Here is a 24,133-nt window from a genome sequence, read left to right on the forward strand (position 1 = left end):
CCTCTGAGCCTCACCTGACCACAACAGGAACACTCAAGTGCTGTCCTGTGCCTACACTGCCAAGCTAGTACATACTTGAGAAACCAGTCCATGCTTCCTGGGACAACTGTGCTCGCAGGAAAGTGGGTAGTGTTGAGCAATCACGACTTTGTTCTGTCTTGATTTGTAGTATTATACCCTTGTTGCTGTTCTCCCAACTTAAAAACTAGTCATCATAAATCCAGCCACTTCCTCCTTTAGTGATAATTAGCATTAGTCATGAGTCCGCTTAAGAAGCAAAATAAGCATGGCTTTGCTTACCTTTCATGCCAAACTTGGAATGCCTTGCCAACTTGAGCAGAAGCAGCATCACCAGCAGACAGAATCCCACCACAGACGCAATCACCACCACAGCGTAGACCTAGAGAGAGAACAAGGCTGTGATGACCTTGCAAAACCGTTCCCTGAACTTAGACGACAGTGGAAATCATGGCAGTTAACATTTCCTGAACATTTACTACTGTGATGCCTACTCTACAAAGGAAGACATATGTTACACTTATAAACAGACCTCTAACTGGTACCACATGAATAATCATATCTATGGCTACCTCTATCTATCCATCCATCCATCTAGAGACATAGAAGCAAAGGAAAGGGGAAGGAGAGGAAAGTGTGATGGATATAAAAATATTAATATTTTGATGCTAGTGAAAAATAACAGTGGGTTTGATTTTATTATTCTCATAACTTTTATACATGCTTAAAAGTTGTTCATGGAGAACACCCTTCTTAAGTTAGTGCCACGGCTTGTGGGAGCCAGGGCATGCTGGAAACAGGGTGGTGTTTTGCAGTATGTCCAGCTGGAGATAGATATCACTGATCCGTACACTTTTCTGTGTGGATGATACAGGCCAGAAAAGGACTTTTTATGTTTAAACAAAAAAAAAAAAAAAAAAAAAAAAACAGAATTACAAGTTGTGAGTTACACAACTAGGAAGAGTAGCTGTGTGAATTCTGTCACAATCCTAAGACAGAGACGACAATGAAAAACTCAGTATTCACTGCCACCACGGCACCTCTGGGTACATTATGATCATCTTGTACTTGAAGGACATAGTGACATTGTAGAAACAAAGATGTGACAGTGTGACACACTGTGTATCGCCTTTAGGTTTTGCTTAGTCCGAGTGTCCTAGCTGGCTTTCTGATGCTGTCACATGACTAAAAGCAACCCAGGAAGAAAGGGTTTATTTCATCTTACAATTTACAGCCCATCATCAAGGGAAGCCAGGCAGGAGCCTGAGGCAGGAACCGTGTGGAGGAACGCTGCTTACTGCCTTGTTCCCCATGACTTCATCATTTTGCTTTCCTGTATGTCCCAGAACCACCCACCAACATCGCTCCACCCACAATTAATCCACATCAATCATCAATCAAGAAAATGCCCCACAGACATGCCCCAGGGCCAATCAGATGGAGGCAGTCCTTCAATTGAGGGTCTGTCTTTCCAGGTGACTCTAGTTTGTGTCAGGTGACAAAAATTAACCAGCTCATCAAGGTTCGGGGAATTGGCAAACTTCTGTTATTTATACTCCAACAGATGGAACAAACTTAGACTCTGCCAGGCACAGAGCCTGTGTAGCAAGAACTCAGCTAAGCAGTGTAAGTTGAAAGCAGCCATAGAAGATGTGAAAACAAATTTACAAGGTCATGATCTAATAAAGCTTTATTCATTAAAAACTGATGCTGCACTTTGACAGTGCTTACCAACTCCTGTCCTGTCACTAAAAATCTTAAACTCCAAGCGTAATTCACTCTGTGTGATATCCCTTAAATCAGTATTTCTTTTCCCTCTAAGGTAATCATTAATACTCCTTACCAAATTGATCTTGGCTCCTATTTCTCTGGAAAATGCACTCCCTGCCTTCCTTGTGGTTAGTTGCATTCTCAACACTAGTTGAGACTGGTTTGAGGGAAGGGTGGAGAATGTCCTTGCCAATCAGAGGTCTTGGTCAAAGGCCATGCTTATCAACAAACGATGGCGCTGTCACTGAAAGACTCTTGGCCCCTTGAGGTTTTGGTGGGGGTGGGTAGCTGGGACAGTCCTACAAGCATTTAGTGGATAAAAGCCAGGATCTGCTAGCCATCTACCATGGCCAGGAAAGAGTCCCTAGAATCACTCAGCCCCAAAGCCAACAGTGTCAAGGCTGAGAAACTCTGCTCCACCTGCCTCCACCCTGCTGTGAGGAAATCAACTCTCCAAAGGGCAGCTGTGTGTCAGCCAGGTCCTGCAGTCAGGGCAAAGCTGAAGAGACTCCCAGTAATCCACATAATGAAGCATGAGAGACATCTTTGTGGTGTTTAGCCACTAAGATGTGGGGATGTTTGTTACTGCAGCATAGCATATGTTGACACTGCAGACTATAGATATTTTAGAGCTGAGTTCTCTATGAGTGTGAAATTCAGATGTGCCCCTCTGCTTCTCATAATCATCATGTTTAATAGCTCTCTGCCTTGTGGTTGTATGATCCTCCGTGGGTTCATGCAGACAGTGAATTAAGAACAGTAGCTAGGACAGAAACTAACACAATAGTTAAGTTAATAAGTCACAAATGGTGACACCTACCAAAACTAAAACTCATCAAATGTCAATAAACATCCCAAGGTCACATAGCTTGGAACTGAACCAGTCTGTCCAGCTATTTTAAAAACTGTAATTTATTCACAACCAAGTATATGATTCACAATAAAGACAGGAAAATAAAGATTGAAGGCTAATCCCTCCACAGTGTCACTGTCTGTTGTCTGATAAGAACAGCATTAAGTCAGTCACAAAGCTCCAAACGGGCACTGGCAATGGCAGCATCATGCAAGACTCTGATAAGGGACCCTTCTGCCGACTTAGTGCTTTCTGCTCTTCCAGAGACAACCTCAGCAAAACTCTGAGTATAGAGTTAGCTTCATCAGCCTACATGTACTCAGTGACTGCAGTTCCCTCGTGACTGGTGGTGGACAACCTTGTTCTAACCAAATCCATCTCCTTCAAATGTGTCCAACATATGCACACCGCAGGAACTACTCTTGTGTTGGTTGATCACTAGCCTTCTTGCTCATAAGAAACACTGTCGTGGCATCACAGAGCTTCTGTTCAAGTTGTCCTTGTTCTATTTAATAGTGACTACAAGGAAAAATCTGATTGATACTATGTTGTTATAATTGTTAGATTCTTATTAGTGTTTTTCATCTCTTACCTTGCCTAATTTGTAAATCGAATTTTATTATGGCTATGTATAGGAAAAGTCACTGCCAAGTTTCAAAACTACCTGAAACTTTAAGCATCTGCTGGAGGTTTTAGAACATGTCCTTTTCAGTGAAAAAAAAGTGGCTACTGGGCCGGCAAGGTCGAGGGGTAAAAATACTTGCTTCCTGCAAGCCTGATAGCCTGTGTTTAAACCTTGGAACCACAGTGGAAAGTGGTCCTCTGACCTACACATACACACTGAGGCACATGCATACCCAAACACACACACACACACACACACACACACACACACACACACACACACACACATACACACACACACACACACACACACACACACACACACCATGCAAGTTTATTTAACATACAAATAAAATATCACATTTCAGCACAAATACAGTATCACCACATTTCCCCCTTTTATTCTAAGGGACCAAATGCATTACCCTGGCATAACAAGAGTGATGCCAGAATGAATCCGTTGCAGAGCTTGCTACTTGCCTCCCCTGCTAAATTGTTTCAGTTCTTGTTCTTTGCCAAATGGTTTCCTATTTCACCATTCAAAAATCTTGGTAGTGTACCTAAGATACACTTGGTACTCACCTAAGCAGAGTGAGTATGCTAACTGCTGTGTGTGGTTGACTCATGATGTTCAAACTGTGACACAGGAAGGCAAAAACAGTAAGCATAATCAATGTTAAAAGCTGTGTTTTCTTCCTGGCAATGGTGGCGCACGCCTTTAATCCCAGCCCTTGGGAGGAAGAGGCAGGCGGATCTCTGAGTTCGAGGCCAGCCTGGGCTACAGAGTAAGTTCCAGGACAGCCAGGGCTACACTGAGAAACCCTGTCTCGAAAAAAACAAAACAACAACAATGACCAAAAAAGTGGCATTTTCTAACTCAGAGGCATAGAGACCTCTATGTGAGATAAAAGAGGCATAGAGACCTCTATGTGAGATAAAAGAGGCATAGAGACCTCTATGTGACATAAAAGGCCACTTCACGAATTTTTTTAGATTCCAATTATGTATGGTTTAGACATTTGATGCATAAATAGTTTCTGGCTACAAGGAGGACCATCAGATTAGATGGTCAGAAGAGTTATGTGACGGCATGCTGTCAGGTACCGTGAGGGCATCACAACTGTAATGGCTACTAGCAACCTAGCCTGATTGACTGACTCATCCACATAAAATAAGTAAAAAATAAATTAAAATTTTTGAGCTTCATAGAACTTTCATGTCACAAAGTATTATTCCTCTTTGGATGATTTTTCAAGTCAGGTTATAAATGTAAGGCCTGACATTGTCTGCAAACCATAATGGGGGAAAATAGTAGCTGATGAGGAACTGCAGCCAGGTCCTGTTTTGCGGAACCTGGGTCAGCCAGCAGCTGTGGCACCAGAAGGGGAGATGGTGGATTCAGGGTTAAAAGAAATCAGAGCTCACAGGACATGCTGTGTGTGAGGAAAACTCAACATGATTCTAAACTGCTCCCACCACGGAGCCCTAGAAACCACAGACCCTTTAATGACAATTCTCTATAGAATAAGGCTGATCACCTGGGACTATTTCAAGACCTTCATCACCAGCCTGAGCCTTCCAGTGAAGCACCTGCCTCGTGTTTCCCTGTCTGCAAGCTCTTGCTCACACACCCAATGAATGCCCTTCTCCTCATATCTTCACGTATAAGCCAATCACCCTGCACAGGCCATGTCCAATATCACTTCATCCCCAGAGTCTCTGTCTGAAAGATGAGCCTGATTTTTCTTTCCCATAACATTCTCCAGAAAAAAACACAAAACAAAAAAAAAAAAAAAAAACAAAAAAAAAACTGGATTTCTGTTTGGCAGACATCCTAAATTTTATTTTAAAAAATGAAGGAGATAGATGTGAAACTGTGGTCCCTGAATAGAAGTGTTGTGATTCACTGTGAATGATTTCCTAGTAGTCCAATTGTAAAGGACAGATATTTAAACAGTAATAACTATTAAAAAGTGGTGTAGTATGGGGCTGGGAGATGGCTCCACAGGTAAGAACACCAACTGCTCTTCAGAAGACCGGCCTTCAATGCCCAGCACCCACATCAGGTGGCTTAGCACTGGGAAATCTTACTCTCTTCTGGCCTCCATTTTCTCCTGGCTTTTGCAAGTATACATTCATACAGCCATAGAAATAAAATGAACATATGGTTCTGAGGATGGAGAAAGAAGACCTAACTCTAGTTTCCAGCACCCAGATGGCCACAAACAAGCTTCTGTAACTCCAGCCCAGAGGACCTGAGGATCTGATGCCCTCTTCTGGTCTCCTCTGGCACTGCACACACACAGTCACAGCTACACACTCAAAGCACCCATACACATAAATTTTTTTTTTTTTGTGGTTTTTTTGAGACAGGGTTTCTCTGTGTAGCTTTGCGCCTTTCCTGGAACTCACTTGGTAGCCCAGGCTGGCCTCGAACTCACAGAGATCCGCCTGGCTCTGCCTCCCAAGTGCTGGGATTAAAGGCGTGCGCCACCACCGCCTGGCAAATTTTTTTTAAAAAAATCAGAAAAATTAAATATGTGGTGCACTGCCAGAAAAGCACATGTCAGAGGCTGCATGATCTCTATATCACTTTTTCTGGGTCTTTCTAGTAGACTCTCCAATCTTTGATGGCCTGCTCACATCTGAATGATAACCATGTCTTATGGAGACAGTGGCAATTCCTCCAGCATATGAGCATCCAGAATTGTCAGAACCAACCCAGGAGGCAGCTATTTATCCCACTCACCGAGAGATGCTCCGGATTGGTTTCACCAGCAACATCTGTGGAAGGGATTTCATTGCTTTTGTTCGTAGTATCCCCAATGTCAGTTGCTGCAGTCCAGTCTTCAATTGGAGACAAGAGAAAGAGGAGGAATATGAAGTCATCGGCTGCTGATATACACAGGGCCACCGTGAGACCCAGCATAGGGCAAGACAGATCCAGAGAGTCCTAATCACTGGCAGGACAGCCTGGCTGTGCAGGAATGTGGCTGGCTGCTCGGTTCAGTGAATGGTGGGGATGGAACTGCACAAAACCAGCATGGTGTCCAATTTCCATCTCTCCATCCCTGTTCTACTGGTCATTCTAAACCCGCTTTAAGATTTCTCCTTTGCTCTTAGGGAAGCATCCCTTTATTAATGCCATCTTTAAAACAACCAAGAAAAGGAGCCATGGACATTTTTCACATGAAAATCTTTGGAAGGCAGATCTGGCTGTCAGTTTTAAAGCTGAGAAATGTCAGCAAGGGAGTGAAATGATGAGGCTTAGGCCACATGGAAAGAAGCAGTTGGAGTCATACAATAACCCAGATTGTAAGAAAACACTGATTTCTGAGCAGGAGCATCTCATTGGAGAATAGGACAAGGGCTTAAGATGTAGCCTGGTGTGAGTATCAGTGTAGAACTTGGGTCCACAAAGGAATTTTTAGAAGAGTACAGAAACACCAATATTCCAAAATGCATAAGGCAACAATAATTAGTCACACAGATGTGTCTTCATTGCCATAAATCTCAAAGTTGGTTGGCATGTTCTAGATCAGTTTTAGTTTACATGGACCAGGTGACTAATTTTCACGGGTAATCAAAGTATTTGTTCTTAATATTACCCATCACAGAAAATTCTTAGCAAACCGACTGCAGACATGTTGCTTGTAAATATCTGTGTTTCAGCTCTAACTAGGAACAGTGCCCCTCGTTTTCATCCGGCAAAAGACACTTCATTAACTCAGCCTAATTCCCCTTGGTAGGATCATCATGCTGGCTTTAGGGCAAACAATTCAAATCACATTTTTTATTAACAGCATGTTCCTTTGAATGCGAGTGGAAGAAAATAACAGAAAAAGCACTTATTTTCTTTGTTTGTTGTTGTATTCTTAATGCCAAAACTTGCATTTTAACAATGTTTATTTGGAATATCTTAAAACTCACTGATTTCAAACATAAGCACACATCATTTATTTACTAATTTTTCTTTGTAGTATAGCCAAGTAACCAGGCAAAATTTAGACCAGTTTAAATGTCTTTAGTTTAAACCATGATATCTTAGCCAAAATGCCCAAAATGGGAGCCGAGGCCACTGGGAAGGTGACATTTTTAAAGTTTTAAAGTTCTGAAAAATCAAAACATAATTTTAAACAGTAAAAAAAGTCACTGTTCAAGCCTCATGCTGTATGGGATAATCTGAGACATGTTTTTCTTAAACTCCTAGCATGTTGAATAAAAAAAATACATATTCAAATCACCTGCACAAGATGCACAAGAATTAATCAAGCCACAACTTGGACGAAATATAGATTAGCAGGCATACACAGAGAAAGGCAACATGATTCCCAGTTAAAATTAGCTGGAGTTAAATACACATGTAATAAGCATACGATGGTCTATAGCTCATCCAATGGAGATCTTCTTTGCAAAGTACACACTGAATATGATCATTGTTTATGAAGGGCATGCTACAGACCCAAACAGGAACGTAAGTGAAAAGTTAAAGAACAAAAGACTTTTAAAAATATAACATTCTAACTAATCTAATTTTAATCATTTTTAATTTGAGTCCCAATCTTGAAACCAAGTCTGTCACTTCTCTAAATTCAGAGGCTTTGTGATCACAGTGGTGGTCTGGGAATCTGCACTAAAGAGTTTATACCCATCAATCAATGCCTCCTTGGCACTTAGTCAAAAAGTAAAGTAGCGATGAGCAGCTAAGCACCACTCATTCAGCTTTGGGACTCCTCCTCTTCCACGTTCCTGAAAGGACTTCACTTTTTTTAGGTTTTTAAGCCCCTCCACTCCCAAGGAAACTAGCCTGCCCTCCAGGGATGGGTCTAGTAAGTCAAGACTATGTAATCCTGCTTCTCAGTAAGGCAGGCTAGATGGACTGTGGCTGGGTCAGTCCCTCCGAAGCATCAGCTCACACTGCAGAGGAAACCAGTCCCCAGCAAAGCTGGTCAGTGGATGGTAAAACGTGGAGCAGAGACAGTGAGTCTTGACGACACAGTCCAGTGGCTGGCCAAGCTGCCCCACGGAAGCCCTTCCTTTACATCTCTGTCCATGAGCGGCCTTCTGCATTATACAAGAAACAATTTCATATGTGTTTCCTGTCATGGCCTGAAGGTGATCCACCTCCCTTCCCTTGGTTATCATGGCTTTTAAACAGGTAATTAGTTCCCAATTACGGAAACAAAATGTCTGTAAGAGCAGAATGGATTTACTACTTCCAAGAAGAGAGCCTGGGAGAGAAAGTGCTATTTACAGGCACTGCAAGTACCAAGGGGAAAGAGCCATCAATACTGGGTGATACTTGAGATGTTATTTTGGCCCATGTAGCACTTAAAAATGTGTATTTAACTCAGCTTACAGGTCTTCTTTTAGCTGATTTATTTCATTATACACAAACATTTTGAAAAAATACAGAGTGAAGAAACATGATAGCTACCTTCATAGAGGTCTTCAGGATAATTTGGGTTTGTCTCTGAAAAGCAAAGGACATTAAAGAGTTGTAAGTACACATTTTAGAGTTAAGCACTGCTTAGCTTTACCAAGTAAAATATGTTACCTATACCCTGAAGTTTTTATAGCCAGATAGACTGTCTCAAAGAACAAGTCCATAAGAGCTGGGGTTCTGACCTCCCTACAGATAAGGCTCTCTCTTCCTTCCTCCAATTCTGTACCACAAAATCAAAAAAGTGGGAAATCGCTTTGGAAAATGTTAGCTCATTTTGGCCACTTCTCCTGCTCTATTTCCATTATACGGTTGGCCATGCTAACCATAGTTTGGCCATTTTTATTTCAAAGATGGTAATTTTCATAGCACTTCTATTATTCTCTGATGTTCGGGGGTTACTGTCAGGTCATGTATCCCAGAACCATTTCCATCTGGGTCATGTCAGCAGCCTCATGGGAATGCTTTGTTTTCTACCCTCCTCTCCAGGAACAAGGACAAGTCTAGGGTTTCTTTGTCCTAACAACACAGAAACATAAAATACATTCCCCAACCAAAGTCATTGACTAGTATGAGATTATAACTAAATTTTCAAGCACATATAAATACAAACATATAACAGATTTCTCATTTGCATGGCTGTGAAATCACCAATTTGATCAAAATATCTGTGAGCACAGCTGCCTGGGTCTGTAAGAAAGTGAACTTGGAAATACAGTTCATGCTAACATTTAAGTGATTGAAAAATTAATCCCCTCAGTGCCTCCTTACACTTTTAGTCTCTGCCTATCAACAGGAAAACTTCTGGCCATAAAGCTTATTCAGTTTTCATCTCACTTTTGAGCCCCTAGCAGAAAAATAACATCAAAACAAAGTGAGAAATGCTAGTTTTCAGTTCACGAGTTCCCCAGTGAATAATAACTAAGGCTGGTCTAAATGAATAACCAAGTGAAAAATGGCCCTTGTGTTCAAATTAGAATTGTAGTTCAGTATGAGAATTTCTGTTTTCCAGAGGAGAAATTAAATGGGTGGCTATGTGCTTCACAGTGCACCTTTCTATGCACCAGTCACTGGAGTCTGTGTGAACAGCAACACCCACAAATGCACCGTATACAACCCGTGCAGCCACCTATGACCACACTTTGTTTATTCACATAAAATCAATCATTCAAGAAAATTTCAATTACGTTTTGGTGACTTTTATCACTGCCAATATCATTTTGAATTAGTTTTGAAATAACTCAAAATATCTCTCCTTGGAATTATAATACCATGTAAAAGGGATGGCTTGTGGGCTGCCCTGCAGGCAGTCTGGGGGTCATCTGGTGACTTGAGCAGTGAAAAGTCCCAGAGTTACACCTCCTGAGGTCATTTGTAAGACATCCACTGATCCTCTGAAGCCTTTTCCCTTTGGAGAGCCCTCACACCAAATGCTGTCCTCCACGGTGATGCTTTTGACTCCCTGCTGGGGAAAAGTTCCATACCTCCAAGGGAGCAAGTCATCTTTCAAGCTGCTCCTCCAGCTATTTTCTCAGATCCTCCACCCTTTGCTGTCTTCTCACTGTCCTCTCAACACACAGTCTGAGTCTGTTAGGGCCTCTGCCCTCTAGACGAGACTTTGGGTGCCTGTGATTCTTCTTTCAATCTGCCCCTAAACCCTCTTCCAAGCCCTACTCATCCTTTTCCTACATCTGCCAACCCAGCATGGCTGTAGCACCACCCTAAGCACACTCAAGCCAAGACTCCAAAGTGAGACAAGAAAAGAGCAAGGACTTGTTTTAGGAATGCTGGGAGCAGTTAATGTCCTTGTATGTTCTCAAATCCTTATGGATCCCACAAATGGGAGAGGTAGTGTAGGTGGAAGTTTCTGTCCCATCCGGTCCCGCAGCCATTCAGTCCCAAATAAACACACAGAGGCTTACATTAATTATAAACTGTTTGGCGGGCAGTGGTGGCACACGCCTTTAATCCCAGCACTCAGGAGGCAGAGGCAGGCGGATCTCTGTGAGTTCGAGGCCAGCCTGGGCTACCAAGTTGAGTTCCAGGAAAGGCGCAAAGCTACACAGAGAAACCCTGTCTTGAAAAACAAACAAACAAACAAACAAACAAACAAATAAATAAATAAATAAAATAAAAAATAAAAAATAAATTAAAAAAAACTGTTTGGCATATTGCTCAGGCTTACAATTAACTAGCTCTTCCTCTTAAATTAACCCATAGTTCTTGTCTATATTTAGCCTTATGGCTTGGTATCTTTTCTCAGTTCGGCATTCTCATCTTGCTTCCTCTGTGTCTGGCTGGTGACTCCAGCTCTTTTCCTCTTCCCAGAATTCTCCTGATCTGGTCACCCCACCTACACCTCCTGCCTAGCTACTGGCCAATCAGCATTTTATTAAACCAACAAGAGTGACAAATCGTTACAGTGTACAAGAGCATTAGCCCACAAGGTGGGATTGTAATAGCGTTTAATTTTAAACCTAAAGCTCCATTTTTGAAAAGATAGAATCTGAGTCATGTTTACTTGAACCATAAATTTCAATGGCCTCCATCACTATAAGTGATATCCAGATGTGATAAACCTCATGACAGAAGGGGACACCACCAAACACTCCTCATACATGGGACACCACCAAACACTCCTCATACATGGGACACCACCAAACATTCTCACACATGGGAACACCACCAAACACTCCTCACACAAAGTGCTTAGGAAGATCCAAGAACATAAAATAAATTCAACAAAGCAGATTTTGGATATAGGAAAAGTAGAGATTCATGTAGGATCATAAATAAACAGTTAGATCACAACCTAGATGACAGTGCATTTTTCCAGACTCATGATCCTGCATCATGTCCTTGCCACCAAGATCAACCACAAAACAACCAGGCCACATCCGAACTTGCTGAAGACAGTATTCTTGTTCCAACTTCCTTCTTCCAGATCCATGAGACCTGTCACTGCCCTTCCACTGTCAGTCATAAAGCTTGGGGTGAGAGGATGGTCCCGGCAACGAGAAGGCGCAGGAACAACATCACCACTTTGGTTGATGTTGTAACCAGACCTAGTGAGTCACATTCTACAGCACAGAAGTGGCTCAGTCTGGGCACTTGGGGCACACATGGACTCAAGTTCATGAAAATAATTTAACAATTGTCTTTACACTTCTGTCAATAGACAAATATTGAAAATATTCCACTTTTTTTTCCTCTTATGAGATAGAGTCTCACTGTGTATCTCTGACTGGCCTGGAACTTGCTAGGTAGGCCAGACTGACCTTAAACTCACAGGTTCTGGGATTAAAGGCATGCACCACCACACCTGAGTATCCAACTATTTTAAAGTCTATTTTCTAACTGGTTCCTTTTACTGAAATCTAAATAATGTTCATTCTATACTCTTACATACAGTTTGCAGCGGTAAAGTTGGGGACTGCTGTGGACACTCAGCACTGGTAGATAAATGAGGCAAGACAAGCATGAGAAAACAATTCCACCAAGAGAAAACGAGTAAGAGATGGATGAAGAGCATCAGACCCAAGTCACAGCCTTGCGGTGGGATTGGAGAAGCATCTGTGGTTTCTTCAATCATACCCTGGTCCAGCCCATCAAGTGGGAAATGACCTGATTCATACAGCCCATGTGCTTTAAGGTCCAACATGGAAATATGGAAATCCAGGCACCTCCTTTCACCCTGGACTTCTGTGTCCATAGCAGCTGTTTCTTTCCTCTGCAGCCACTGCAATGGCACCACGGTCAGATGCCAGTATCACAGCCAAAAGAAACTGAGGACCAGGGACAAGCTGATCTCCTGCCTGAGTGCTGGTTCCTAAGGAGCATTCTCAGGTGCTGTGGGCATGTTTGCTTTGACTTGAGGGGTTGCTTTCAGGAGTTATAGGAAGAGATCAGAGGACCAGAGTGGCCTGAACTTACAAAGGGTCAGTTGGCTGTATGAAGGGCACAGACATCAAAGCTCCAGAATAAACTGGAGGTGCCTGTGCCTCCACAAGATGGTGCTCAGGGCATGAGGCTTGCAAATGGCCAAGATCAAATCATGGTTTTTCTTTCTTGACTCAATCAAGCTAAAACACTTACCAACACTCTCATTACATGTTAAGTAACCTAAAGGTCCTGCCTTCTCGCTCTCGTTATGTTTATCATTTTGCCCTTTGGGTTTTTTAGGATTGGGGGGGTTGTTGAGGTGGTGTCTCACTCACGCAGGCCTCATACATGCAGTGATCCTCCAACCTCCGTCTCCTAACACCAGAATTACAGGTGTGCACACCAGCACTCTCAGCTCCATTTTAGCTTCCAGTATCAACCACACCTCATGAGCAAATCTTTGGGCTTCTGGAAATCTGTCTGAATAAATTATTATGACTTGTTAAACTGCAAGATTCTGCTGTTCAGTAGAAACCTAGTCTCAGGGGGTAAGAAAACAAACAAGGGAGAGAGAGGTAGTGTGAAATCAGCCATCTTGTGTTCTGCACCAAGATGAAAACTGCAGCAGGGGCCGGGAGGACGGGCACTTCCTTCTTCTAAGCCACTGTCTCTCTAACGCCCTTAATTTTTAAGATTTATTTACTTGTTACATGTCTTAGCGTTTTGCCTACGTTCATGTCTGTGCACCACGTCTGTGCTGTGCCTGTGAAGGTCAATGGAGGGCGTCGGATCCCCTGAAACTGGTGTTACCGATGGTTGTAAGCCACATGTGGGTACTGAGAACTGAATCTGGGTCCTCTGCAAGAGTCATACATGCTTTTACCTCTCTCCAGACCCTCAAATACTCTTCAAACAAGTCTTTTCCTTTAATTTTATTTTGCAGACTCTGCGATCTTTAAAAATATTCCAAAGAATCCCTTGTGATAGGAAGAGCAAAACACGTATTCTTTTCTAGTGGAAAGTCCTTGCCTTAGATCAACAGTGTTATCAGCCTCTGATAGCCAGGCCGCCCCTCCCCAGAGGAGGCTGAGCCCAGAGTATGAGAACATGAGAGTTTTATTCCTTTCTCAGCCACCAGTTTGCTGAGAGCATTGAATCTCCTCTTTCCTGTAAGAACAGGGTCTTCCATAGGAAGAGGGAAGGTAGGAGCATGGCTGTGGAAAGCACTCCAGAGCCTCTAAAGGTCTAAGCAATTAATCTTAGAACTCTGGAGATGCAAAGAACTGTAACGATGAAGCTTAACTAGCATGGTTATCACACGCTTGTGCCTAAACCATATTCTTGATTTCTTTTGGCAGGAAAGCATGTGGAGCTCTGCACTTTCAGCCCCAGGACAAGAAATGGGTCCTGATTTTTGGCCTAAGGAAATAGCACGACTTTGCATTCTACTCTTCCTAACTTTGAGAGACACTTACTCAGTGTGTTCCTGGGCTAAACACAACATACCTACATCTGCTGCTTTGGGGCCTTCTAAGCGCTGTGGAGAGAGTACCAGTTCACCCCATGAATCTTTTGACAAAACAGCACTGGAAGAAACTGTGGGAAAACACTTCCAATATTTATAGTTTGTCCCTGACATGCATTTTGCATAAGAGACAACTGCTTCTGAATCAGGGAGCAGAAGTCACTGACTCCCACTGCTGTGTGAATGAGCATTCTGAGCTGTGACATTCTTCCTGAATGAGTGGGCCAGAGAACTGCAAGCTTTGAAAACAAGAGAGTCACCATCTAGTGCTCTGGCAAAGTCTGCTGAACTTATTAAATTTCTTTTGTAATGACGTGGATGAGATGACGGATGAGATGACTTTCGCTCAGTCGGCGTGCTCACACGCAAGAAACACCTGACCTTCAGTGCTCTCGGAAGTTTTGCTATTTAGTCAGAAGCTACTCACGACAGGTCCAAATTCCTTCCATGTGGCAAAAAGTAAGTTATTTTTCTATTAGTTTTTGTTTCAAGGCTTCCCTAGAAAGAAACCCATGTTATTTCTGGTCTCTATTCTGTCTCCATGAACATTTGGCCGCTCATAAAGAGATTTTTCTATATGTGGGATTGAATTCCAATGACAGCCACATGCGGGATCAAGTTCATCTGAGATGAGTCTTTATTTCAGGCCTGTAAGCTAAATAGGATACACCAGAGTCAAGGAGGCGCCTCAACTATCCCCCTGCTGGAGGATATGCGTGTCTGTATGTCTCCACTTTCCCCACCCTTCCCCCCACCCATTCTAAAGCCTTCATGACCACCTGTGGAATTCATCCTGCTTGCTGCAAACCCAATCGTAGGACATCATTTTAATCAGTATTACAAATGGCTTTCCTGGATGAATCAGTGGAATTTTCTGGCAGGATGTTTGAATAGCTCCTCCCACAGATCCTTATGAAGCATCATCACTACTCAAGGAATGGTCTATGAACCAGCAGGTCAGGAGCTCATAGCAATGCAGGACACCGGCCCCTTTCCATACCCCTTCACTCACAGCTGCAGTTTAGCGGGATCCCCAAGGGTTTAGCACACAGAGTAAAGTTTGGGAAATCCTGGTCTATACCTTGCAAAGTTTTACTGGAGTCAGAAGGTGCTAGTGGGCAGCATACCCAACAATTTTTCAATAAAACAAAGCAATATCTAGATCCCCAAATCCTGAGAGCAAAGTCTCTCTGGCCACGGCTGCAAAAAATGTTATAAAAATATGAAGTGGGTTCTGCTTACAGTGACATATATCTATGGCCCACTCCAAAAAGGAATACATCAAGGGAACAACCTCAGACATTACAAGGAGTTCCTCCTCACCCACCCTTAGAGATAAATGTTGACTATATGTTCTCTTTAAATGGTAGATTCTAGAGCGCTTACACAGTAAAGTGGCCAAGTCCCATTGAGTCCAAGCTTCTGAACAAAGAGGGAGGGAAAACCCAGTGTGCAACAGAAGCATTTGAGGGCAGAGTTTTCCCCCAGTTGTGCCAGCAGAGGTGAGAAGCAGGAGCCTCTGCTCTCTCTGTTCAGTGCCAAGCCAAAGGGGAACAAATGCCTGCCTGTTGACTGTTGGGTACAGCACCAGACCCTCAGACATGTGTGGCTCCACGGCTGCCTTCTAAGTAGCTACTGAAACTGTCCCCTGCAAAGAGAGAAAGCCACACTCTGGTGTGAAAACAAATTGCTCTAAGTTCTCTAATTGGTCAATTCTGGCTCAGATATGGGAATAAAGTCAGATGAGAAACCCTAACTCAGGTTCTCCTCCATGCCAAAGCACCCTTTTGCAAGAGCACAAACTAAACTTAAGATCCCAAATTCAGTGGCCGGGCGGTGGTGGCGCACGCCTTTAATCCCAGCACTCGGGAGGCAGAGGCAGGCAGATCTCTGTGAGTTCGAGGCCAGCCTGGGCTACCAAGTGAGCTCCAGGAAAGGCGCAAAGCTACGCAGAGAAACCCTGTCTCAAAAAAAAAAAAAGATCCCAAATTCAGATACCAGGTCTGAAAAAATCCTCTAGAGGGATATTAGGAATAGGAGTTGATCAGAAGTTCAAATCATATCTCAAATGTCCCATCTACCCCACTTGCTATTCTCAGATCAGTGGCTTTCACCAAAGGGAAGTGGTCAAGAAATTCCTTTGTTCTCATCACCAATACTTTCTACATATCTTCAGCAAGTCCTGCCAAATACTGGGGTGTCAAAGTTTGTCGGTTAGAGCCAGGATAAAAGCATCCACAGAGGAAAGCTGGGGAAGCAACCGGAGGTTGGGCCTTTCACTTATTGCTGACCGATGGTTTGAGCACTTTCTTTTATTGAGACGAGTGGCTGCCACCACAGTTCTAAGAAGTCACTGCATCTGCATTGTTTCTCAGACCTGCAGGGAGAGCTAACAGGTGGTTCGAACTTGCCCCGATTCCACCACAGGGCAATGGGAAAACAGTCTTTTGGCTTTAGTAACTGGCATCAAAGTGAACGTGAGGCTCTCAGAAGCAGAATTCACAGAGAAACTGGCTGAAAACTGTACCCGGGTCATCTAGCTCATCTTCTGGTGATAAGTGGTTCCGGGGGAAGAACAAGGAAAGAATTACTACAGGTTCTTCAGGAAGTGCTGTGAACTGCTCTCACCTGCTAGTTCCCCACAGAACCACACTGAGGGTGTCCATTATGTTCCCTAGAAGAGGCAGGCGTGGAGGACCAGGCCTGACAATGGCCATGGGGTGTGGGTAGCATTTGTTTCAACCTGTACCCCTCAAGGAGTCAGCTTCAGGGATCTCAGGTATTCCCCTTGGACCATATGGCACCAACAAGGGAAAGTCTGTGGGGACTCGCATGTCCTAGGCTACCTGGAAATACAGAAGGACCCCAATAACGTGAAACTCCCTTGTGGAAAAGGGAGTTAATCTTGCTAGTTAAAGTAGAGATGTGTTTGCTCCTGTCAGGAGGACTACAGAAAAAAAGATTTTGCAAGAACACACAAAGACATCCAGGAAAAAAAGTCCATTGATGCAGTGGAACATTATCAAGTCTAAGGTCACCAAGCGACTGTCCTCCTTCTCTATATCACTCCACCCACCTGGGGAACAAGAGGGCTAAAGCCTCAGTAATTCCCAGTGCTATGGGATGTTCTGTATGTTAAATGTGTTGCTCTGATTGGTTAATAAATAAAACACTGATTGGCCAGTAGCCAGGCAGGAAGTATAGGTGGGACAAGGAGAGGAGAATTCTGGGAAGTGGAAGGCTGAGGCAGAGAGATGCTGCCAGCCACGCCATGAGAAGATGTTAAGATACTGGTAAGCCACGAGTCACGTGACAACTTATAGGTTAATAGAAATGGGTTAATTTAAGATAGAAGAACTAGATAACAAGAAGCCTGCCATGGCCATACGGTTTGTAAGTAATATAAGTCTCTGTGTGTTTACTTGGTTGGGTCTGAGTGGCTGCAGGACTAGCAGGTGAGAGAGATTTGTCCTGACTGGGTCAGGCAGGACCAGAAAAACTCTAGCTACGTTTCAGGTCTAACCCCCAGTTGAACTTGGGCAAGAAGGAAGCGAACCTTGCCATGATATCAAACTCAGTCTTAATTTCTACCTCTGATGTGATAAACTATTTTTAAATTTATCTTCATGTGTACGGGTGTTTTGCCTGCATGTATGTCTGCCATACATTGCTGCTCATAAAGGCCAAAGAGGGCATAGGATCCCCTGGAATGGGAGTTACTGACAGTTGTGAGCCACCACGTGGGCACTGGGAATAGAACCATGTCTTCTGGTGTAGCAGCCAGTTCTCTTAACTGTGGAGCCATCTCTCCAGACCATGGCAAACTGGTTCTTAACAGGAATTCTTGCCGTGGCCCACTCGGGAGCAGATAACTCAGGGTTCTCCTGCAGATCAGGTGCTCACCCTTGGCTACTGCCTGAATGTCTTAAAAAGGGAAATGCCAAAGGCTAGCCTGAGAACCACTAAGTCAGAACTGCTAAGGTCAAGCCTCAGGAACAGTCACTAAACGGAACTAAGGCAGAAATACTGCATGAAAGTTTCCAGTTGACTCTAACACACAGCAAGACCACCATGCTGGAGTCAAGGACAACTGCTCCTGGAAGCTGATTTTACAAGGACAGTGAAAAACCAAAGATGAGATAAAATTAGCGTGATTTCCAGAAGCTGTGCCCCTCAGTGCACTAGACAAACACTGTAGCTCTCTCGATTTCATTCAGCAGCTGGCAGCTGCATCTTCCACTTTGAACACAGGCCAGACTAGCCAGAACTGGGCTCAGTTCTTAAAGGCAGGACCCAAAATGGCCGAGTGCAATGTCTGGAACCTAGCAAAGTTCCTTCTGTCCCGTTTCACGAACTAGGCCAGGTTTTCAGCAGCTGACACCTCTGGAGGCACTGGGTCTTGTGGACACCTAAAGATCAGACAGCATCTGTCACTCCACACATCACCCTGGGAGGGTCCCTGTAGACAGATGCTGAGATCGAAGACGTTTTAGAGAGACCTTGCTATGTTGAGTCTCCCTAGTGCCAACCTCACTCCCTCAGATCTTACACACAGCACCCTGGGTGGGTCCCTGTAGACAGATGCTGAGGTCGAAGACATTTTAGAGAGACCTTGCTATGTTGAGTCTCTCTAGTGCCAACCTCACTCCCTCAGATCTTACACACAGCACCCTGGGCCTAAGTAACCGGCAGCTCCTCTAGGCACAACCCTCCCCCAAGCACAATGTCTGACACCAGGCAGTGTTCTCACCTATCCAGAAATCGTGATTAAAAATTCTGTCTATGCCCAGGCTGTCTGTCTAATTCAAACTGCAAATTTTTGGTGTAGAGAATTTTTGTTTTTATTTATATTTTGATTTCTTTCTGTATTCTTCATTATCTGTCTCCTAAAATAAACCCCTCAGCACAGCAACCATCTAAGGAAGCTAAGATGAATGAGGGACACACCCCGCGGGGAACCAGAACATCAGATGGACCAGGGCTGCTCTTATGACTTGGACTTTCCTCCTTCCCTTTTTTATAATCAGCAAAAATGCCACCAGTGAAATTAGATTAGTTCTCACCACAAAGATTTGTGAGCGCTAACCGTCACAAATCACTACCTGATGACAGCAGAAATGCTGAAGGAATAACAAGTCAAACTTGACCTTCTGTTGTCCTTAATGTGGAATGCACCACCAGGGATATGATGGTTATATTTCTTCTTCTTTTTATTTGTTTCTTTAATTTTCAGGTAGTTAAAAACGAAAGAAATCAAATCTAAGGACAGTTGTTATCTGAATGCTGTGACAGTGAATCTCATAAATACCCAGCAAGACTCCATCCCACAGCTGACTGAGGTCAATCTCTAATTAGTCACATTGGTTTATGGCCCACCAGGGTCATCTATATCTAATGTCACCCAAGACCAAGTCTCCATAACTTCCTCTTTCATTTATTATTCCTTGATTGCTGGCCTTTGAATAAACAGTTAAAGACAAAAATAAATCAGTCTTTTCTCAAAGCAGATATTAACAGTTTGCTTGCTTTTCCTTTTTTAGTGTGTGTGTGCCCATCCATGCGCATGCTCAGTGTTTGTAGGTCTGTGCTGCTGACATGAATGAATGAAGGCGTCAGAAGGGGACTTCAGGTGTCCCCCTCCATCGCTCTCCACCTTATGTCTTGAGACAGAGTCCTTCGCTGAGTCTGAAGTTCCCCCTTTTAGTCAGGTGGCTTGGCCAACAAGCTCTCAGGATCCACCTGTCTCTGCTCCCCAGCACTGGGTTACAAGCACAAGAGGCCATGACTAGCTCTGACATGGACATTGGGTGTTTGAACCCAGGTCATCCCACTTTTGCAGCAAGTACGCTTACCTTCCTGAGCTATCTTTGCTGCCCCATGGTTTTATTTTAAAGACATAATAAAAACAAGTAAGTGAGGACCAGGAACACGGAGGAAAAAGAACAACTTTACAACATTTAGCTTAATTTATGGCCCAGGCACCCGCTGTCCAGCCTGATGACCTAATTCCATCCCCAGGCCCCAAGTAGTAGAAAAGAAGAGCTGACTCCTATAAGTTGTCCTTTGACTTCCACACTCACCACACACACACACACACACACACATACACACACACACACGCACACGTGCACACATGCACAAATAAAATATATTAAAAATTTAGTTGAATTTTTACTTTTTATAAATTTTTTTTTAATAATTGAGAGAAACCCCCCCCATTACAATCAAGCCAGAATACAAAACTAAGAACTTGGTGCATTAAAATGAGGCCACGCGGGTAAGAGAAGCTTAGTTCAGTCAAACGTCAGCACCACAGAGGAACGTTCAAAGGAAAACACATCAAAATCCATCTAAAACTAGCCCTTCATGTGTGAATTTCAAAGACCTGCTTTTCAGAACTTTCAAACTCTGCACCTTCACGTGAATCAAGTTTCACCCCAAAGAGCTTCAAAAGGCTGTTGATGGCAAAATCCAAATACAGCCTACAGTTCAGTGAATTGTAACACACCAGTGCCCTGTCTTCATGTGACACATGGATCACAGTAACAGAATATGTCAACACTGGGAAGGCTGGGCAGAAGTTTCTAGAAACTCTGTCTACAACTTTTCTATAAATCTAAAATTACTCACAAATAAAAATTTTACTGAAGAACAAACAAAAACCACGGTCCCAAGTTGGACTATCTGGCTTTGTTCCGAAGCTGTTGCTCCCACAAAGACAAAAAAGAAGCTCGCTCATCTGGAGATTTTCCACAGCAAACACAGGCAAGCAGCTCAGCTCTCAACTAAGAGGAAGATTTAGTGGGAATGACGACGACAACCAGGGCGTCTGGGTGGTGCTTCCAATCACTCCTTGTTTCCTGTACTCCTGTCGGGCTTTGGTGAATCAAACTGACATAATTCAAATTACATTTCAACATGCTCAGGAAGCCTGTATGTTTAGAAGATGCTGAGAAAATACCAAGGAAATAGGAGGTTCTTACATAAAGAGAATGGTTGTCCTCTTGTTTATCATTGAACAAATTCACTTCAAGAGGGAAGGTAGCTTTGCATGGATCACCTTTGCCCACAACACTCACCTGATCTTAATCCCAGAGCTGAGCCAGAATTAACCAATTACACAGCTTAGAGTTATTTTTTTTTTTTACACCTGAGTCTGCAGGGGACAGCCTGTGCAAACAGGCTGTTGCTCCAAATCTCCGTGGTTCTCTTTCCCTTTTGCTCTGCCACATCACTTCTGTGACATAGACTAATTCATCATTATAGTGAAGAGTTCTAATCACACACAGGTCTCAACATGGCAAAGCAAGCTGGCCCTACAATGGAGCAATCACCTGAGCAACAAGACAGAGTGGACAGGACACGCTTCTGAAGGACAGTAGATGAAGTGACAATTGTCACTCCATCACTGTAGCCCTGACAGAAGCTTTCCTTCTGGTCAGGCAGGGCCTTCTCCTCCTCTGATAAAAGGATTGCTCACCACAGCCAAGTAAGCAAGATCCACGGTATTGGTTTCTAACCCATAAATAAGAAGGTGAGATTCTGACCCCAAATGGATATGAGGGTCAAAAATAACTCTTGAATATTTTATGAGCCAACCAGTGACTCTGTTCTTGGTTTTTCATGGGACGCGGCACTGTTGATGTGAGATCTCACCAAACATGGAGATGATGATAAGAATAATCTTCTCATGATCTACCAATGCTCTCCATCTGTAATCCTGTGTGGATTTCATCATTGCTCAGACTTGTTCATCCCCTATCTTCTGTGGGTCACACTAGTCCCTTTCCTTGACACAACTTCCCCCAATGAATCACTTTAGACTAGTGGCCTTTAAGAGGCAACATCTCAACTAGGTCTTCAAGTTCCTAGCTGTCTACACTCTACATTCCACACTTGCCATGAGGAGCAGATCTCTTGTATCACCAATGCCAGCTACATTAAAACCAGGCCAGGCGGCTTTCAAATCCAGTCACTTATTGTACCACTCTGCCCTTTCCCCAGGTGTAAAACCTTCAGGTACTCACCATAATCGATTCCAGGTCGGCCCATGAAGTGAGCAGAGATCTGTCTCTCATCCTTTCCGTACTCGTTCTTGGCCATGAGAGTGTAGTCTCCATTATTCATATGAGTGGGATTATCTAGCTGGAGGCAGCCGTGGTACTCCGTGTGATTGGTAACATGAATTTTAGTACAGATGTATTTGGATTCATTCAATATTGCCCCATTGTAGAACCACTGAAGAGCTGGCTTGGGGTTGCCTCTCACAGTGAAGGGGATGCACCAGTGGTGGTCTGAGGTTGGAGATTCGAGAAATGTGATAGTTGGTGCAACTAAATGAAAAGAGAAAGAGTTAATAGCACCAGAAGGCTCAGAATCCTCCCCATTGAGTTCTGTGTCATTAGAAGGGGCTCTTATTTAACCATCACTTAATTTAAGAAAACCCACAATCAGTAACTCTAGGTCAATCATTTTGTATCGTCTGACTTATTTAACTCCCTACCAGGAGCTTCAGAGAGCAGTTTACCCCACTCCACATGTGACTCACAGAACACAGCGGGACTCTGTGGTAGGAAGTATTCAGTTGATGTTTACTCTGGCTTTGTTCAGGCGCGCGTGCGCACACACACACACACACACACACACACACATACATCTTAATATTATGTGGATTCATCATAAATAACAAGAGACACTTTTTTCATTAGCAATTCTTCCTTAAATAATTAAAATAGCTATAAAAATCACTATATTTTAAAATGACTTTGGAAATGTTCTTTGAATCTCTGATCCCATGGAACAAACGCTAAAATGTATCAGGCTAATGAACACAGTGAATGTTGCTATTGTCACTGATTGATCAGCATGGAGTGTGAAAACCTTGCAACTTCTGTTGCTGCTGAATATCAAATACACTTTTAGATGTGCAGAATTACAGTGATCCAATTTTACTAGATTCTAAATGTCCATGTTTTAATTCCTGAAATGTCTGAGGTCTAATTTAAGCTTGAAAAACAGCCTGGCAATTATCTGACTTTAAATGTATGCAGCACCTTATGCTTGGGGGAACTGAGCACAAGCGAGTGGTCTCTACACAGACTACTCAGGACGAGCACCAGGGGCCGACACCCCCGTTAAGCACACACAAGCCTGGGATACACTCTGTGTGTGTCCCCTGGGGTACACTCTGTGTCCCCAACCTCAGCAGCCAGCGACAAAGACAGGACACCACAGTCACCACCTGTGGACACACACACTGCTCTCACTACGTACAATGCACAGTGAGGTTCACAGAATCTTGATCTTCTCCTACGAGGTTTTCTGCCACACAAGAGATTTGCTTCCCACTGTCATCAGATGAAATGTTCGTTATCCTTAAGGAGCCCTGCGTGTGGCTCGTTTCATTCTACAAATTAACAGACAAAGAAAACCTTGATTAGAATTGATCCCAAAGTATCAACTTTTCTTCTTGAAATGGAGTACACACACACACACACACACCATTCACACACACACTATACATACTTACATACACCACACACACACACTTACACACACCATTCACACACACCACACATACATACATATACTTACACACTCTATTGCACACACCATACACACACTTACATACTTTTACATACAACACACACACACACACACACACACACACACATATATACACACTCTCTTACACATGCTTTCTTGCAGGTTCCAGACTCAAGCAATAGTAAGATAGTCTCTTGTTCTGGATTTCAATTGCTCCGTGTTGAGTTTGACTGAGTTCCTGAATTCTTACCCACCTTCCTCCAAGGGCAAAGACTACAGAACTGTTCCATCTGTGCTCAGAATGACACAGAACACATTATTATCCGAAGACTCTCCTCCAATCTGATGTGTACAGATAACTAAAATGTAATCCTAAATTAGCCTTGTCTAACTAAGGATAAATAGAGAATAAATGACATCAAAAATTCATTTCAAATGCCTACATGTGGGCCTATAAAATATTGGGTGGTTT

General features: G+C 43.3%; 1 protein-coding gene across 4 annotated transcripts in view; it reads right to left on the reverse strand.

Moving 5' to 3' along the window:
- Nucleotides 1-24,133, reverse strand: part of Ntrk2 (neurotrophic receptor tyrosine kinase 2) — a 342,416-nt gene that overhangs the window by 266,174 nt on the left and 52,109 nt on the right. For all 4 annotated transcript variants that reach the window (XM_028863139.2, XM_028863143.2, XM_028863146.2 and 1 more), the window contains exons 7-11: nucleotides 23,389-23,521; nucleotides 22,143-22,448; nucleotides 8,703-8,738; nucleotides 6,015-6,112; nucleotides 301-400 (exon numbers count right to left, since the gene is read on the reverse strand). In XM_028863139.2, the coding sequence (XP_028718972.1) occupies nucleotides 301-400; nucleotides 6,015-6,112; nucleotides 8,703-8,738; nucleotides 22,143-22,448; nucleotides 23,389-23,521 (673 nt within the window). The remainder of the gene's footprint in view (nucleotides 1-300; nucleotides 401-6,014; nucleotides 6,113-8,702; nucleotides 8,739-22,142; nucleotides 22,449-23,388; nucleotides 23,522-24,133) is intronic.

The sequence above is a fragment of the Peromyscus leucopus genome, chromosome 5 (assembly GCF_004664715.2).
Source record: "Peromyscus leucopus breed LL Stock chromosome 5, UCI_PerLeu_2.1, whole genome shotgun sequence".
Taxonomy (NCBI): domain Eukaryota; kingdom Metazoa; phylum Chordata; class Mammalia; order Rodentia; family Cricetidae; genus Peromyscus; species Peromyscus leucopus.